Raw genomic sequence first — 18,554 nt, forward strand, 5'->3', positions numbered from 1 at the left:
TTTAAAAAAAAAAACCAAACCTATCCACATGCAACATAGGAAGCGATTTTATACCAAGTCAAATCATTGGTTTATCAGGTTTAGTATTATCTAAATCACAGTTAACCAACCAAACTGGATAATCCCCATAGGATAAACCATGTTGTCATCAGAAGTATTTTGAACCCTACATAATGCTGCCAGTCACAGTGGGCTCACTTATACCATGCCCTGTCTGCCAAGAGAGAGATAATGGTAGGATTTTCCTTTAATGAGCTTTAGTTAAACAGAGTGAGTTTTTGGGGGGAGCACATCACCCCGCTACTATTTCAGCTTCAATAGCTGTTGGTGCATTTCTGGTCCTAATCTGAAGTGTTTTCCATTGCAACATATACCACACACCTTGGTTTTCATGTCAAAATAAAGGAGTGATATAAAGGCAAGAAAATAAATAAATATTTCAAAGACATTGGAAGACCAATAAGCCTTAGGATCTGTGTAGAAGGGCCATCTCCTCCCATAGGTCCTGCCCTGCTACTACTCCTCCCTCAGAAGCAGCTGAGATGCAGAAGTAGAATTTTCTTTGATATAGGGTGTCTAATAGAAATCTATTCAACATTGACATTTGTATGCAATTTCCCCCATACACATTTTTACACATCATGTTTCTCTCTCTCTCTCTCTCTCTCTCTCTCTCTCTGTGTGTGTGTGTGTGTATATGAATGAGAAAGTGTGAATTAGGTAGAGTTGCATTTAAATGAGATTCAGTAATCACAGTCATTCATCAAATGTGTTTTTATTTTTTCCACATAGGTAGAATGTATAGCAGAACTACTATATCTCCTTTTTCACGCTTTTTCTTAGGAACATTCACAACACACTAAAAAAGAAGCAGCACATTTTGGATCTCAATTTAACAGCAACAGACCTCCACAGATAAAATGGAAGGAGAAAACCTATCTGCAATGTCAAGGAAATGTTGAAGATGCTACTTTCCTACTGTCATTTACAATAAGGAATAGAGTTATTCATTAATAAAATGCAGTTATTTCCTGGTCCCCACACTGTTCCAGTCATGTTTGGATGAAGGAATCACGTTAGATAAATAGATCAGCTGGAAAGCTCATCTCAGAGCTACTGTCCCATGGTACAGTAGACACGGACACAGTTATGCTCACCATAAAGTCTTTCATTCAAATGCTTTTGGAAAGTTTTGGGATCCAGCCACGTGGAAGAATCAACTTTGACACTTCAGCAGTGTATGAAACAGACTTTAGTCTTTAAAATCAGAGAGATTAAAGCTGTAATCCTGATTCAATTTACCTGGGAGCAAGTCTCATTGATTTCAACAGGGCTTACTACTGAGTAGATATGGATAGGATTGTATAAGTCTCTCCTTTTGTTTAGAGCAGATGCTTTCAAACTGTGAAGCAGACCAATCTTTGTATTCTGGGACTGAACAAAATGAATTTTATTAATTTCATAGTGGTTTCCAGAGTGCTACCAGTAGTTGCTAGCATGACTATAAATGTCTCGTGTCCACTGGGGCAAAAGAGTGCACTATGTGAGAAGGGAGAACTTGGCATAACCTTGGTGTAGTAGAAAACACATGGAGTGTGAAGGCAAGAGATAGGGAAGGGAAAGAGGTGGGGTGATTGCAACTGGCAAAAACTAATAGTAATTGCGAAGCCCATGAATGTCACAGTTTTCTACTGTGAATTAACAATGCAGCCTGTTCACTCCTGCTTCACCTCCTCCTTTTCTGCAAGCAGGTAAAAACAAACCAGGATGTCTGAATTTAGCTTGGCTTCCCATGATGTGCAAACCTGGCATCCTGGTTTGTTGCTCCCAGCAAGCCAGGTTCATAAGCCAGGGTTAGAAGTTAGCTTTGAGAGCACCAACCAGGATGCTGGGTTCATATGCCACCCTCCTAGATAACTTGCTCACAGATATGGGCTGTGCACACAAGGATTCTTCTCTTACAATAAGCCAGGAATCCAAGCTTTCCATGATGTGCAAATCATACAACCTCTATGCTGCAAATAAACCTATATGGAGGAAATAAACCTGTGAAACGGACAAAGCAAAAATCAAGGCTATGCGTAAACTTACTGGTAAACTGGCAGAGGGCCTTCTCGGTAGTGGCGCCTGCCCTGTGGAACACCCTCCCATCAGATGTCAAAGCGATAAATAACTACCTGACATTCAGAAGACATCTTAAGGCAGCCCTGTTCAGGGAAGTTTTTAATCTGTGATATTTTAGTGTATTTTTGGTTTCTATGGAAGCCGCCCAGAGTGGCTGGGGAAACCCAGCTAGATGGGCGGGGTACAAATAATACATTATTATTATTATTATTATTATTATTATTATTATTTACAAAATAGTAGGATTGTGTAAGATTGTGTAAGAATATTTAAATGAGCACATGGATTCCAGTATAAAATTCAATTAAACATGAACTATTTTTCAGTAATAGATGAACAGAACACCTTTCCAATTTCATAACTCTTTGGGGCCAAGTTAGCATTTCTGGTTACTTGTTTTATAGACTGTCCTTTTCAAATATTAATGGCGCAATCAAAATTTAAAAGGTATTTCAGAGCTGCTTCTGATTTATTAATAGCAACATCTTATTGATGAGTATGAAGACGTAGAAATTTGCAACTTGCTTCCCATTATGAAGCACTGAGGTTACAGTTTTTATTGGGGGCTACAACCTTTCATCAGTTTGAACAGTAAATCAATCAACTAAGTTTTAGTGAATGAATCCATAGGGGAAAATTTAAAATGTGTGAGGACAAATCGCAATCAACATCAGCTTTACTATGGCTGTTTTTACTCTAGTGTACTACAGTAATATGCGTGGGGAGGAACCAAATGGGCATCCCTCTAAGCAAAGACTGGTAGTTTTGCTTTTTTAATTACCGTATTTTTCGCCCTATAGGACGCACCGTCCCATAAGGCGCACCTAGTTTTTTGGGGGGGAAATAAAGGGGGGGAAATTATTTCCCCCCCCCCACAGGTGCGGGGCTGGGGTGGGGGAGGCCCGAGCTTCCCCCGCCCCAGCCGCCAAACAGGCAGCTCTCTGCAAGCCGTGGGAGCCCAGCGCTGGCTCCCGCTGCTTGCGGAGAGGTCCGCGAAGCCTGGACGCGGTGAGCTCAGCGTGCGCAGGCTTCTGCATGCAAGCAACTCTCCGCAATCAGCGGGAGCGCTCCCGCTGCTTGCGGAGAGGTCCGCGAAGCCTGCAGAGCGAGAGGGGTCGGTGCGCACCGACCCCTCTCGCTCTCCAGGCTTCAGCAAAAGCCTGCATTCGCCCCATAGGACGCACACACATTTCCCCTTCATTTTTGGAGGGGAAAAAGTGCGTCCTATAGGGCGAAAAATACGGTATACATTTTCATGTTTCCTTCAATTTATCAAAGAAGTCACAGATCAACTAGGCCTGGTTTGATACATCTATTGATTAAAATCTGCAACCCAAATTGCAGAAATGTCATAATGAACGTTTTTGAAAACACCATACCCACCATGCATTCATCAAGCCTTCTACACCCCCTCCCAACCACATGTCTTTCCCTCCTGACACAGGTAGGAAATTAAACCAATGCCATGAAAACAACCCTGTGCTCCTTACCAGTAATCTTCATCTGAAGATGGATTGTTGCATCCAAAGAGCAGCATATGATGGACAGTGTCCATGCTAGCATGAGGTTTGAAGTCAACTGAAAGACAAAAGTGATACTTACGTATGTCTTTTTTCTGAGTACATTTTATGGTTCTGCATTAAGTTGCACGAGGACACTTATTTGTTCTCTTTCACTCATACAACAGCAAATGGAGATACACTATGGGATGCTGCACTCATTATAACGACACAGCAGGAATAGAAATCAAAAATCGCAGCAAGGATGAAGTGCTAATATCTCAAGTTGTGTTTCAGCTCTCTCAATTTTACTTCTAAAGCAGGCAAATATGCCTTATTGGCCATGATACTTTAAAAAAAATTGTTTTAAGTTTTTCTTATGTTTTTGTTACACACTAATTAAGATGTACATTTTAAAGAAATCATTACTGTTTTTCATTGCAGGTAAAATATACAACTATGATAACATACCAGAATACCCTACTCAAGTTCCTCCTCTCCAAACATTCACTGCTTCAAGAGATGGCAGTACTCATATGCTATTCCAAATTCTAAATGGAAATATATTGGGATTGAGGGGATTAACATCATTTTCTTTCTCTGTGTGTGTGTGTTTTATAAAAGCAAACAAAATTTTAATGAACTTATCAATTTTAGAAACACCATGTAAGGCTCTGAGTTTGTGTGCAAGCATTTCCTTATAAGCTATGTACTAAACATTTTGATAAGAAAAAGTAATTGAAACACCATGCATATCCTTCCATTGTTTGGGGATTGTGAAGTACGCTGCCATTAATAAATGTCCAATTAAGGCCTTGGGGGGGGGGTCTCCACTTACCATATTTTTTGCTCTACAGGACTCACTTTTTCCCTCCTAAAAAGTAAGGGGAAATGTGTGTGCGTCTTATGGAGCGAATGCAGGCTGCCCAGCTATCCCAGAACCCAGAACAGCAAGAGGGATCGCTGCTTTCACTGTGCAGCGATCCCTCTTACTATTCTGGCTTCTGAGATTCAGAATTTTTTTTTTCTTGTTTTCCTCCTCCAAAAACTAGGTGCATCTTGTGGCCTGGTGCATCTTATAGAGCGAAAAATACGGTACGTCTTTATTCTAGGTCCTGTCCAGGGACTGTTTAATAATTTTCTGGATCTTACTAAACAATGAAGTCCAAAAATGTAGATTAATGTGTACATTTAACCAATAATTAAATATAAAAGGGGAATAAGAAATACACAAAGACATTTTAATGACTACTGTAAACAACATAACTCCAAGGAATATGTTTTTAGTTTCTACTGTAGATGAAACTCAAGTCTCACAGATGATCCTCCAACCCAAAAAAGAGAGAAAAGAAGAGGGGAGGAGTACATTTGAAGGTGGTAAACAAGAGTAGCTTTATCAATAGTTTTACTCTTCAGTGACAGAGAGCATTTTAAGTTTCTTTAACTAGGAAGCAGCAGGGCAGATTCTTGAGGTGTATCATTTTAATTCTAATGGCACAGTAGGAGCAGGACCACAGGAGATCTGGTACTTTACAATTGCGCCCCCGGTTTTGCATTTTGAAGTTTAGCAGAACAAAGGAATATTCCAGGGGTGGGGGGAAGAAAAGAGATGAATACATTAATAGGGTAGACTCAATTCTACGATGACAGCTGGAGTTTTACAATCCACTGAAGATACTACAAAATCATTTTCCAATTGCTCTCACTAACTGTGATGTTTACTGACAGCACTATAAGACCAAAAGACTTCAAAGGGTGGCAAAGAATGTTAAATATTAAAATGTATTTCATCCACAAGAGAAATTATATATTAGCATTATGTGCAAGGACAATGTTGAGCCACTCCTGTCATAGGCTCCCTCAACTTTAGATTAGTCCATTACAGGGGTACATTTGTATTCCCACTGCCTTTTAAAAGACCATCTTCCAGACAGTATAATTTGATGGATTATTTTAATGCAAGTCAGATTTTCGGGGTGACCGGGGGGCTGCCAGCAGGGGTGGGGGAATAGGCAAGGAAAGTCCCAAGGTACAAGTGAAACTCTCACATACCGCTGGATTTCACCCTATATGTATTTATTTATCAGTGTTCTACATATTTCCCGATGTAGTGAAATATAATGTGACTAATTCAGTGTCCTCTTCTACAGTTTTTTTTAAAAAAACAACAACAACCCTCCCTTCATCCCTCTCTCTCTTTCTCTTAAACTACACCCAAACCTACTCACTATTCTAGAAACCACTATACAGTGGTACCTCAGGTTACATATGCTTCAGGTTACAGACACTTCAGGTTACAGACTCCGCTAACCCAGAAATAGTACCTCAGGTTAAGAACTTTGCTTCAGGATGAGGACAGAAATCGTGCTCCAGTGGCGCAGCAGCGGCAGCAGGAGGCCCCATTAGCTAAAGTGGTGCTTCAGGTTAAGAACAGTTTCAGGTTAAGAACAGACCTCCAGAACGAATTAAGTTCTTAACCTGAGGTACCACTGTACTGGTGAAATTTCATACACATTTTCTAGCTACTAGGAAAGGAAGCATTGAAAAATTGTGGAAGGGTGGGGTGGAGGAGCTGGAAATTTGGTTTCATATCTTACAGAATAATTGAATTGTAGAGCTGTAGAGTTGGAAGCGATCCCAAGGGTCATCTAGTCCAACCCCCTGCAGTGCAGGACCCTCTACTTAAACATCCATGACAAATGGCCACCCAACTCTGCTTAACAGCTTCCAATGAAGGAGAATCCACCACCTTCCGAGGGAGTCCATTCCACAGATGAAGAGCTCTTACAATCAGAAAGTTCTTTCTGATGTTTAGATGGAATCTCCTTTCTTTCAACTTGATGCTACAATGCTTTTTTGCTTTGCCATTAAGGTTGGCAAATCTTAAGGCTCACAGTACATTAATAGTTTAGTTATTTGTACACAGGATACAAAATGGGACTCTCTCTCTCTCTGATACACAGTGCAGTAGTAAAAAAGCTTGTCTACTTCCATCGATAAGGCGAATTCTTTTCAACTATTGTTCATTTATTTGAGTCCTATTTTTCTGCAAATCACACACGCAGATCAGGCAACTTGAATCATTTTCACATGTTACAAAATTGACCATATATCATTAGCCACCAAAGGCATAAATGTATAAACACTTACTAACTTAGATGGGTTTTCCTCAAAAGGTAGTATCACCAAGCAATAAAGATTTCTATTGTAACAATCCTGCAGCTATGGAGTCAAGTAAAGCAATAAAAATGCAATATATCATCAAATTATTTCCATCCTCTTTTCAGATTATAATAGGTCCTATCTTGTTTGTATGAAACTGTTTGACAAATGGTGGCTTACCATCAGTCAGTAAGGGGAGGAAACCACATTTATTTACTGGTTGGCCATATGCGTGAAAATAAGGGAAGGAGAATGACAGATAAATTTCCTGGCCGAGTGGCTTGCTGTCAGACACAATTCTTCTAAGTGTCGGTAGTATACCCTTTAGCTATCAGCAGAGTTCAATAGTAAAGAGCAGATTGTATCAAACCCTGCACAATACAGAAAATACTTCTCTTGCTTTGCTATTTGCCCATATAATCAAACATTTAAAAGACTAGATGGGAAAATATTAATTTTTCAGAAGCACAAAAGGGAGAAAAAAACACTTATATCTCCCCGCTGCTCACCTCTATATATTTTACACATATTCAGTCTCATTGTGCAGCAGAAAAACTTTGAGGGGAAAGGTCAAATACTGTATTATGCTTTTTTTAAAAAATCCTACCAAGGAGCTTACTATTGTTAGCTAGATGTATGGCTATCTTCCAAGCTTGGAATGGACAGTATTACACATCTAATAAAATGGGCTCTAAGTGAAAGGCTGTACACTGGACAATCAGATGCTAGACATATCTTATTACGATTAGCAACTACATTTATTTCATTAGTAAGTATGTGAAGTTACAGCCTACCCATAGCAACCAACAAAATGCATCTGGTTAGCAAAATGTACAGACAAAATCCAATGTCGTACAAGTGGGACTTCAGCTTGTGCAATGGGACTTCCTCATCAACCCCACACACTTCATAGGGGGAGCGAAGGGAAAGATAGAAAAAGAGAGCCATGTTGGACCAGAGGTTCCTTCCAGTGGCAGGATGTGACTATTGGATGTTACACACTGGATTCAAAACATGTTGGAGATACCCAATTTCAATGGCACATACTGACGTTCTGGTGCATCCTTTGTGCGCTTTTATTTCAGTTTTTGCTTTGCTGGGAAATCACCTTCTCTTTAGGTAACTTTTCATGTCTATTTGTCACACTAATAAAGTAATACCTTCTAAGGTTAAGTAATATATTCTAAGGTTAACCGGAAAGTTTGATATCTTATACACCACTCAAAAGACTTCTGCATTCACATGCTCAAAGCTTAATGCCTGCTTATGTGAGGAAAGTCTACTACATAACCACACTTTTATATATATATGGAATGAAATAACTTTAGTCCAGCTCAGTTTACCTCTGATGAGACATTTCTGGACAGAAGCAATTATACATTGTTTATGATTCAACAAGCATGAAAGCATTTAAAATAGTTTCTTCTACAGTATTTTAAAATTATATTAATAAGCAACATACATCTAACCTGATCATAAATACATTCACTGAGAAATAAATCCCATTAATTTTAACAGGCTTACTTTTTACTAAGTGTGCTTGGGATTGTAAAACTAGTCATTTTAAAAAAAAATGAATGCCTTAAAAACCACAGGGTTATTTGGAAGAGATTGTGCGCTGCAACACCGAAGGGCCTATTCTACTGTGACTTCTGGTTTGGACCAGGTGGCATGAAAAATATAGAGTGTCCCACCATTGTACAATCTGAAATTTCTTACTGCCAGCATTCTCTATATATTTGCAAGTAACTATCATACTATGATATGAACGTTTTGTATTTTTCTTTTCTAACTAAATTCTTCAGTAATTTTAATTTGTAATGTTCAGATAGTGCACTCCTTACAAAAGATGTTAAGAACAGTAGTTGTCCTCAAGGACCCATTTGCTTAGCCCTAACTAGATCTTAATAGGAGTGTTTCCAGCCTATAAATAACCCCAAAGAACAATATTGTACAATGTATTTCATGCCAATTTTGTCTTTATAAATAGCAGTTCACAGAACAGTAGACATATCATAAATTAAACACAGTATATACCCTAAAGAATAATTGCTGCAGTGTTTTAATTAACAGAAACTCTAAACACACAATTGCTTAAATACTTGGATAGAATAAATTATCTTACAAGATCCAAGTAATAATAAAAAAAATCAACTGGTGCAGAAGTCCCAAATTATGTGCTATGAGAGAACTGCTTCTGTGTCATGAAAATAATGATTAAAATCAGATCATTAAAGGCTCCCAGGGGCCCAAAGCAGCCACCCACAGCTGCTACTCACTATATCTCTACATAAAGTAATACTCTGGAATTCCGTCCTTCCAACTGGAAATAGAATTGCTAATTCTGCCCATATCTGCATCAAGCATGACTGGATAATATTAAATCATCCCTAATACAAGACACAGGAAAACTACCTATACTCACAAGAAACTGCCTATTTTATTTTTATTTTTATTTTTTTTTTATTATTATTATTATTATTATTATTATTATTATTATTATTATTATTATTATAGCACCCTATACCTGGGGGGAGGTCTTCAGGGGTTTACATGAGCCGAAAGGAAGTCGTTTTGGATACAAGCGTAATCCCAAAATCAATTCTGCAAAGGTGGTAGCCCTAGCATAAACTACAGCTCCAAGGAACTGCTGGGATTTGCCATACTGATGTGTTCAGCAGCACCTTGGACAAGGACAAGAAGAAGAGGCAGATTTTCTCCTCTTATTTCACAGACAATGCACTGCATGTTGGCCAATATAGGTGAGGCTCTTAAATAAAAAGGGAAAAGTTTGGGAAGGGGATTTGAGTGTTGGACAAGGGAAAGGCTGGAAATTCTTAAATCAAAGCCAGAAAATAATTCGGGACCTTTTATAGCCTGCCTATTCCTTGCAGTGAGCTTCATGAACCTCAAAGGTAATTTCCAGGCGCATGCCCCCTACATATTGCTGGCATCTCTAATTTTCTTTAATCCTTCTGTGTCTTACTATGGGAACTCAAACTGAACCTTTGATTTACAAAGCATAAATTCTAAAGGCTGCCTATGACCTAAATTACGTTCTTCAGAGCCCCCAAACCAGAACACAGTAATATAATTACTAAATATCACACCAAATAAAGATGTCCCCAAATCATGTCGGCTGAAAGTAGAGATGTCATGTCCTTTGAAAATTGCACTCTCCTTACCTTAACTCAGCCTTTTCCAACCTGGTGTCCTCCAGATGTTTTGGGACTACAAAGACTATGATCTCTACCTAATGATCATGCTGGCTGGGGCTCATGGGAGATGAAGTCCCCAAGTTCTAGGGGGCACCAGGGTGGGCAAGGCTGCCTTAAGCCAATGGCAATACGGCAGTGATACAATGATAGTGGTTTCCTAATCGAATTTTCAACACATATGGAAAAAGCCAAACCTTTATCACTCATCAGCTACCTAATACATATACACAGTTAAAATGTGTTAAGAGCTAACTAATCTCGTTGAAAACAAGTGACGATTTTCTAGGTTCTACCCTTTCATTGTAAATTTCCATTCTACTATTTACACTTACTAGTGAAGGTAACCGTTGGCAAGCAGAATGGAATAAAAAATGAACATTACGGAGCGAACAAACTAAACAGATGGTGCTTACTTCAGTGGCCTACTTACTTAAATTAAACATTGATATAGTGTTGTGGTAGGGCCTGTCATTTGCCTGTCATCTCATCCACGCCTCAACATAAAGCAAGTATATTTTGCAAACAGGTAAGATCTTACTGTACCTAGCGCTTATTGTAAGTGCAAAGAGATTTACAGCCCGTACCAGCAGGTAAATAAACAGCTTGTGCAATGGAGTGGAATTAAGTATCCAGCCACAGACAGAAAGCCAATACTTTACAAATGGGAGCGCTACAGCCCAGCTGCCAGAGGCATCTACATGAAGCTCCTTAAGTACTATTACTCACGAGTCTCTCCAGATACAGTTTGTTATCCCCACCTTAAGTGGTTCCCTCTAGTTTTGCTTCTGCATTAGACATGATGAATGTATTACAGGAATTCTGATGGGGGGGGGGGGAATTAAGCTACAGGGGAAGCAACACAAGCCTTTCACCGATTCTGTCCATGATTTTCTGACACTCAGGTGGTACTCACCTACGTAGGCTTCCTCCTCCACTGGTAAACGGACAGACATGCAAAGGTAGGTATCAGACTGGAATGACACAACAGGGGAAAAGACATCAGGCATATTTCCCCCCAAAAAAAGTCAAAATTTGCTAATTTCACAAACAGTTCACCTTCCATATATGTATAAATTTCTGGCAACAGGTGACCTTGAAAACAGCTAAAATAACTTTTCGAGTAGAAGTATGCCTATATGATAAACTAATGATAAACTAGCTATAACATACTTTTTACTTCTATATTAGATCATATATTAGATAATCAGTATTTCTAGAGGGTATGCATTTCTGGCTAGGATAAGAATTTACACAAAGCAAACCAACTATATTAATCAGAAAATGGCTAAAATAGGTAAGCTGAGTCCTCAACGCTCTTCTACATATTGTTCTTTGATACCAGGAGCACATTGGTGAGTCAGCTACTGAGGAATTAATACACACACTCGACAACAGCTTCCAGGCTAAGAGACAAATGTACAGCCTGCAGTAGTCATTTTGTGCTATAGCTGTACTCTGGGGCTATTGCAATGGAACACAGGAACTGTATCCTCTAGTGGCAAGCAAATCAAGGATACTATACAGCACATTCTGATATTATTGTGTGGGCTGCTAGGGACAGGGGGCAGCAGAGAAGTACATTAAAAGTGACTAATTAACAAGGAAGTTCCTCGTGTAAGCATTTCCCTGGAAATGAACGGGAGCAAGACAAAGCCATTCTGGATTTTGCCCCAAATGCACTTCTAAGCCCTTGCTAAACCTCTCTACAGATATGCACTTGGATAATACCGGGGGGGCGGGGGGAATAATCAAATCAATATTACTTCAAGGTAGAGGACATATTCCCAAGTCACACATCCTCCCCATACCATACTCTTGTTCTCATACAATATTAAACATAATTAAGTAGTTCACTCTGGGTACAGAGAATACCAAGAATGGAAATCCATAACTGTGTCTGTATGCTCCTCACTTCAATTAACATTAATGAAAGTTAATCAAGAGAATGTTTCCCTTAGAAGTAAGCAATGGAAAGTCGGCTGAGACACACATTTGTAATCGTCTTCAGCGCAAATTGGAACATGACAACCCTGTACAGACATCAGTTACTTCACAAGTCCCAGCAGTCACACAATGCCGTGAAATGCAAGATGTGTAGGGCCAGCATGACCCACGTTTTACAAGTGCCTGTGCTAATTTCGTGGCTGCAAGTTGCTACTGTTTCAAAAGCCAAAGCTTTTTAAGAGACAATGGAGCTGAAGTCCACAATTCAAATGCCTTTTTTTTTTTTTAAAGAAGACACAAAATAATTGAATTCCAGCCATATGTATTTGCCCTTCCAAATTTTTGCAGATATATTAAACATGAAGCAAGACAACTGTTTGTGTAGGTCATCCTATATACAATACAAGGCATTTGTAACTGAGGAACTATATATGTGAAAGAGAATAAATCAGAGAAAATTTTCCCTTAAACCTTTGGCCCTCCAGATGTTGCTAAACTATAACTCCCTTCATCTGTGCATGCTAAGGCTGGTGGGAGTTGTAGCTCAACAACATGTGGAAGGCCAAAGGATCTCAATGCCTCCCCAAAATGAAGTTCTTATTTGTTCTGCAGGTTTCAGTTCTATATTCTGGTACTTTATTATCACAGCAAGCTTATCTTCTACATATGTTACAACTTGCCTCTTTCCCTTGCACCATAATGTCAAGTCCCTTTCAAGTACCCATGGAGTTGAATTAATAAAGTTATTAATAAAGAATTAATAAAGTTTTGAACAAAGTGGGAAATGTGCAAGAGTATTATTATTATTATTATTATTATTATTATTATTAGCAGCAGCAGCAGCAGCAGCAGCAGCAGCAGATACACTTGCCATTCCCCCCCCCCGAAATTTAACATATTAAACAAGTTTCCTAAAATTTATTTGCCGCCAGTGTCGGACAATCTGGATACAATGACAGATCATGGTTCATTGTTATGAGACCAATCACAGTGAGCTCAGGAACTACAGACCTCTCCCCCTCTAGTGAGAGTTTTGAACTCCTGAGGAAGAGTTTGGAAGCTTCTATTTCTGTTTTAAGCTAACCACAGTGAAATGTTATGTCTGAACCCAGACAGACAGTGATAAGTCTTGTGGCTGGTTGAAATAAGCCAACTTTAAACCATAATTTACGAAGTTCCCTTGTTTTCTCTATCTATATTTAAGATTAATCGCAGAGTAGGCAGGGATGGGATGCAACAATAGACAGTCATTAACTGGTAAGTTCCAATCTCTTCTTTGTGACTGCATTGGACGAGGCAAGGAGAAGGAAAAACACACAAACCTTAGGCACATGCGTGTATCTATAACCCAATGTTTATCATTACATTCAAACTGGATCATTGATTAAACAAAAATACACTTATGGTGGACTTTGAGATTTGCTTAAATGACTAGCACTAAAATGAAACATATAATATATGCCCTCGAACACCTTGGTGGTCTCCACTGTGCCTCATTTCCAAAGGAAACACAAACCCTAAGTAAGCGCGAGGAAACCTGGAATCTCACACGGCTCAGAGATTGGGGCGGTGTGTAGCACTATTTCCCCCTCAAAAACAAGACATTTAATCAAAAGATTTTAAAATTTCCACTCTCTAGATCTGCAGAGGATTCTGAAGCAAGTTACAAATCCCCAAATAATGGGATAATTTCCTAATAATACAGGGCACTCTAATTCTGCCGACTTCATCACTTCAAAGTAAATAATTCACACAGAGAAAGAACTTGAATGACTGGACTAGACCCATTGCTCTTTATCTTTCAAGCTGTCAGTGTTTGATAGTCATCTACACTAATGGCTATACTTCTATTAATAAACAAAAATAGACGAGCACTGAAAATGTCAATTGCTCTGCAATCTTCTGTCATTATTTCATATATTAGTCTGCAAGCAAACATATGCAAGCTCAGACATTAATGGTTTGGCATCACTTGCAAACACACAAAGTGAACCACCTTATTCTTTAACACACTTGCCTGATGAGTTCCTAAATACTTTCCAAACACTGAAAGAAAATAATGAACTACTTAAATTGCCTTTCTCCTACTTTCATTCCCAAGCATTCTGTGTGAAAGTGTTGTTCATTCATTTCCCCCCATACTATATGCATTAAAACTAATAAAAAGATTAAACCTTTCCAAGTTCAAAGCTTCTGGTCTTATGGTTGCTTATGCATGTGAAAGTTGATAAATTTGCAATAATATATATATATATATATTTTAAAGGTCATAATGGAGGCTTGGAGCTCTAGATTCAAACTTGCCCATGCAAAATATCATTACATTGATCTTTGGTCAATGAGAGGTTACAGGTTTGGGGACAAAGAGGATTAATTTGGGCATGATTTTTGTGGCTTAGCAGAAGTAGGCAGCATTTATCCTGTACAGATTTATCCTGTCACTTAGAGGCTGCAGCCAGTTGAGTCTGCTTTTTTTCATAAGTCCTGAATAGCAAGTCACGCTTATGAACAATTTAAATGACAGCAGCCATTTTCATGTACTGCCTCCATATAAATTAAATAGTTATGAAAGGATTCATTTTCCAGTGATGCATGTTCTTCTGTTATTCACCATCCCATTTCCTTGATATCACTTTGAGTAGCTCTGTACAGAGGGTAAAAGATAGCCTCTGTATTATACATTTGAGCAAGATTCAAAATGTAAAATGCAAATGCCGAGCTTTGAACAGCAAAGATCTGAAGCACAATTAGCGATAGGAGGTTGATGCAAGAATATATTTTTTTCCATTCTTACCAGTAAGCATTACTTAAGGCTGCCCTTGTTCTTTACGATATCACAGGCCTTTATGTAAAAAGCCCATTGTTCTAATTAGCCAACCCAGATGAAGAATTTTTCAAGGACTGATTTTTGCACATATGCCATCTGTATTCATACTACAATGAACCCTGCCAACAGTGCTTAGAATTATTCCAGATGAATGCTACATTATTTCACGCTGTAGTGCAAGTATTTTTTTGCCCACACATAGAGAGCTCTGCTATTCTCAAACAATTTACGCAAGGTAGATTCCTGGAAGTCTTATTTTATTCCTTTAGAATAATTAACCTAACAAATGCCATCACCAAAGACAGCCTGAACATGATAGCAGGTAGGGAAGAACCTCCACGACAGGATGCTGCTTCTTTTTATTAAAAAGGGGCATGTAAACTATGCTAAGAATGCCTATACACTACAAAGGTTTCCACGCACATTAATCCTAGCATGAAAGAAAGTGTTTACCATACCAAACTTTAGGACATACATGTTAGGAATCAGGTTATACTGATCTGTGAACAAAAGAATAGGAGAGCATCCTATGCACAGGTGAGAGGAAAGTGTTAAAACTATTGTCTTCCCACAGATGCTTCTCAGCGAATGTTTTTCTCCACTCCTGCAATAAGAAAGTTGATGTGGGTTTTAATCTGCTTTTAGTCTACTGCTATTTTAACTTTTCAGAAGCCGCAGTTCAAGTCACTGGCCCAGTTCAGATATCACATTCCAAAACATGGTCTGGAGGACTGAGCACAAGCTAAGGGTTTGCACATTCTCCTTTGTTTGCTGGCTTGATTTAGCAATAATTTGTTCCTAAGGGCTGGTTTGGAGGATCAGAAACATGACATTTGAACTGTGCTATTACAATCCACTCCAAGCATGTGAGCATGCTGCAAACTATTTTACTTCTCTTTTTGTGCAAGATGATCACCATGATGGGTGATATCACATGAAATTAATGGAAACTCATTGAAATGAGCTGCACACACAGTTTTTACACAAGCATAAGAGTCTCGTTGGAATTTATTCTAAGCCTCTGAGGCTGCCACTATGGACACACAAACAAATCAATGCCAGTAGAGCAGAACATACATCCGAACTAGAGCTAAATCACAGTCTTTCCAAGCTGCTGTTCCATGGTACAATACTTTTTGACTTTATAGCCTAGTGGCTAGGATCCCCACCTGCTATACCATAGATACTTTCAGTTGGACAGCACATGGATTTTTCTACACCTGCAGATTCCAAGTATTTGTGTGGCTTAATTTCCAGAAAAGGTTTTTTACAGAATATTTTTACTTGAGTCCTACTTGAAGCGTTCTTTCTCTACAGCCAAGAAATTGAAACAGATGGTTCCAATCATAAGTTCCAGGAAATGCTCCCCAATAGCTAAATCACTTGTTTCAGCTTCTATTTATGCAAGTGCTATCTGCAACAATGAGTCATCTCATCGGCTGCAAAACATCCTATTCTTGTAATGCTTCTGAAGCTCTTAACGCTGCTACTAATTTCATGACTGGCAGTTCTATCTAAACATTATTTAATCTCTTTTTAGCAGGGACTCTGAAATCCTGTAGAGCTTTTTGCCCATCTCCATGATGACTAGGAAAACATATGCAAAGTAAGAGAAATTATGTACATGTAATTGCCATTGTGTATACACAATTTAGCTTTTCTAAGTGGTTTTTTTTTTAAATCATCTTCACAGTGAATTTTCTTAAAAACACAAACTCTTATATTGGCCTTTCTGGGTTAGCAATTAAATGGTTATTAGGCTCCAAGACTGACTGCTGGATGTTTGCCAACACTGTAGAGGAGAGATTCAAGGATTTGGGGTAGAATGCCTAATAAGTTTAGGGTAGAGAAGCACCTGAAACTGCATCACTGAAAGAAGAGAACTATTTAAATGGCCTGACCTGGTAAGCAAAAACACAGCCAAGTGCCTTGTGGTACCTTAAAGACCAACATATTTATTATGGCATGAGCTTTACCTATTTCACTAGATCCCTAAAATATTATCCTCAATTGCAGACTATATATGATCAGGTGTCATTAATCTAGGGTAAGGCATCAAGGTATTTCACTAATACACATGGCAATAGGGAAAGAACAAGGGATTACCTCTAAATCTTTTGTCTTAAAAAAGAAGAAAAACTCTAGTTCCTTATTTAGCTTACAGGGGGCCAAATCTTTGTCCTCAGTAAAATCCTATTGTCATCTGTGTGCAATTTCCCCCAAAACTTTAAATATATTAGAGAGTAGTTCAGTTTTATAAAATGGTTAATCAGAGGGATTCCCAGTTGTTTGTTTCTAATGTTACTAAGACATTCACCTACAGACTTCTAAAGAATCCTAAAAAGTTTTACCCACATAAATATTCTGGCATTTACACCAAATTGCATAAATCCCACAGACTGTTTTACAGGTGGAGAAATGTTTCAGGACGTATCTTATATGAACTTTAAAGCCCTAAACGGCTTTGGCCCTGTATACCGGTATCTGAAGGAGGGGCTCCAACCACATCGTCCCAACCCAGACTCTGAGATCTAACTCCGAGGGCCTTCTGGTGGTTTCCTCATTGCAAGAGATGAAATTATAGAGAACCAGGCGGAGGGCCTTTTCAGTAGTATCACCTACCCTGTGAAATGCCCTCACAGATGTCAAACAAATAAAAAGCTATGCGATTTTTAAAAGACATCTGAAGGCAGTCCTGTACAGGGACGTTTTAAGCACCATGGGAGATACTGGCAAGTGCACAGACACCCATGGTAACTGGTTTAGCCACTCCAGCTTTAGACTGTTCTACAAAGAACAAAAGGAAAAATTCCGCACAAGTAATTTAGTTTATGCAACTAAAATTATTTCAGATCTACCTTTAAAAGATCAACTTATTTTAATCTGATTGCCTCTGGCTAGTTTAGGCCAGTTCCCTGACTAGACTTCTGGAACATTCTTAGGTTGTTCTACACTTGTGTAAAACCTAAGGATAGGATACCACAAAAACGAATCTGCATGAAGTTGACATTGCTCCAATTCTAACAAGTCTTCACCGGAGAATTCATATTAATATTCCCTCGAAACAGTCACTGGTTCTTTACAGATTCTGTTAGTGAGAATCACAGGAAAGCATCCATTCTACCGGGGCCTAGCATATGGTCATCTGAGAAGCCATCAAGCATTCTAAGCAACAGCGAGAACAAGCAGGACAATCCAGCTCTCCATGGACTCTTAACTCAGGGTCATTCTGAAGTCATCACAAGACAGATGTACCGATTGTAAATCTCCACCTGTTAATAAAGTGACATGACTACCTTTGTTCCTATTGCTACAAGCAAAGCTATAAGTGGATCTACATACGGACTTCTGTTCTCACCTGCTTAGGAGTTACTCCCGGCATGCGAATGTCCAATGCAAAATCTGATAAACTTAGAGGAACCAGCTGCCTGTTGCTGCCCAGGCATTCATTAGAATGTGACTTGGCAGAATCTTTATACCTAAAATTAAGAAGAAATATTAAATATGTACCTTTTATTTAAAAGCATTTCACAACTTGTATAATTCATACAGGTGCTCCAAAAACTTTCGCTGCAGCTAGAATAATTTGAGAAATCCATGTGTGGATTACATAATACAGTTTGAAATATTAAGAACTGGCAAAATATTAACAACCATTTCATACACCAGGTCAAATGGTGGCTAACATGTCCCAAGTTTACCATGTACTGATAGGAAGGAAAGTTGTATTGATGAAACAAGTTCTTTGATATGTTTCAGCCAACTAAGCATCCAAACTAA

The 18,554-nt window shown here is 38.8% G+C and overlaps 1 protein-coding gene across 7 annotated transcripts in view; it reads right to left on the reverse strand.

Moving 5' to 3' along the window:
- Nucleotides 1–18,554, reverse strand: part of PAM (peptidylglycine alpha-amidating monooxygenase) — a 125,442-nt gene that overhangs the window by 63,191 nt on the left and 43,697 nt on the right. For all 7 annotated transcript variants that reach the window (XM_081880385.1, XM_081880384.1, XM_081880386.1 and 4 more), the window contains exons 3-5: nucleotides 18,133–18,253; nucleotides 10,917–10,974; nucleotides 3,615–3,702 (exon numbers count right to left, since the gene is read on the reverse strand). In XM_081880385.1, coding sequence (XP_081736511.1) covers nucleotides 3,615–3,702; nucleotides 10,917–10,974; nucleotides 18,133–18,253 — 267 coding nt within the window. The remainder of the gene's footprint in view (nucleotides 1–3,614; nucleotides 3,703–10,916; nucleotides 10,975–18,132; nucleotides 18,254–18,554) is intronic.

This window comes from Podarcis erhardii, assembly GCF_964252035.2.
Source record: "Podarcis erhardii genome assembly, chromosome: 11".
Lineage (NCBI taxonomy): Eukaryota > Metazoa > Chordata > Lepidosauria > Squamata > Lacertidae > Podarcis > Podarcis erhardii.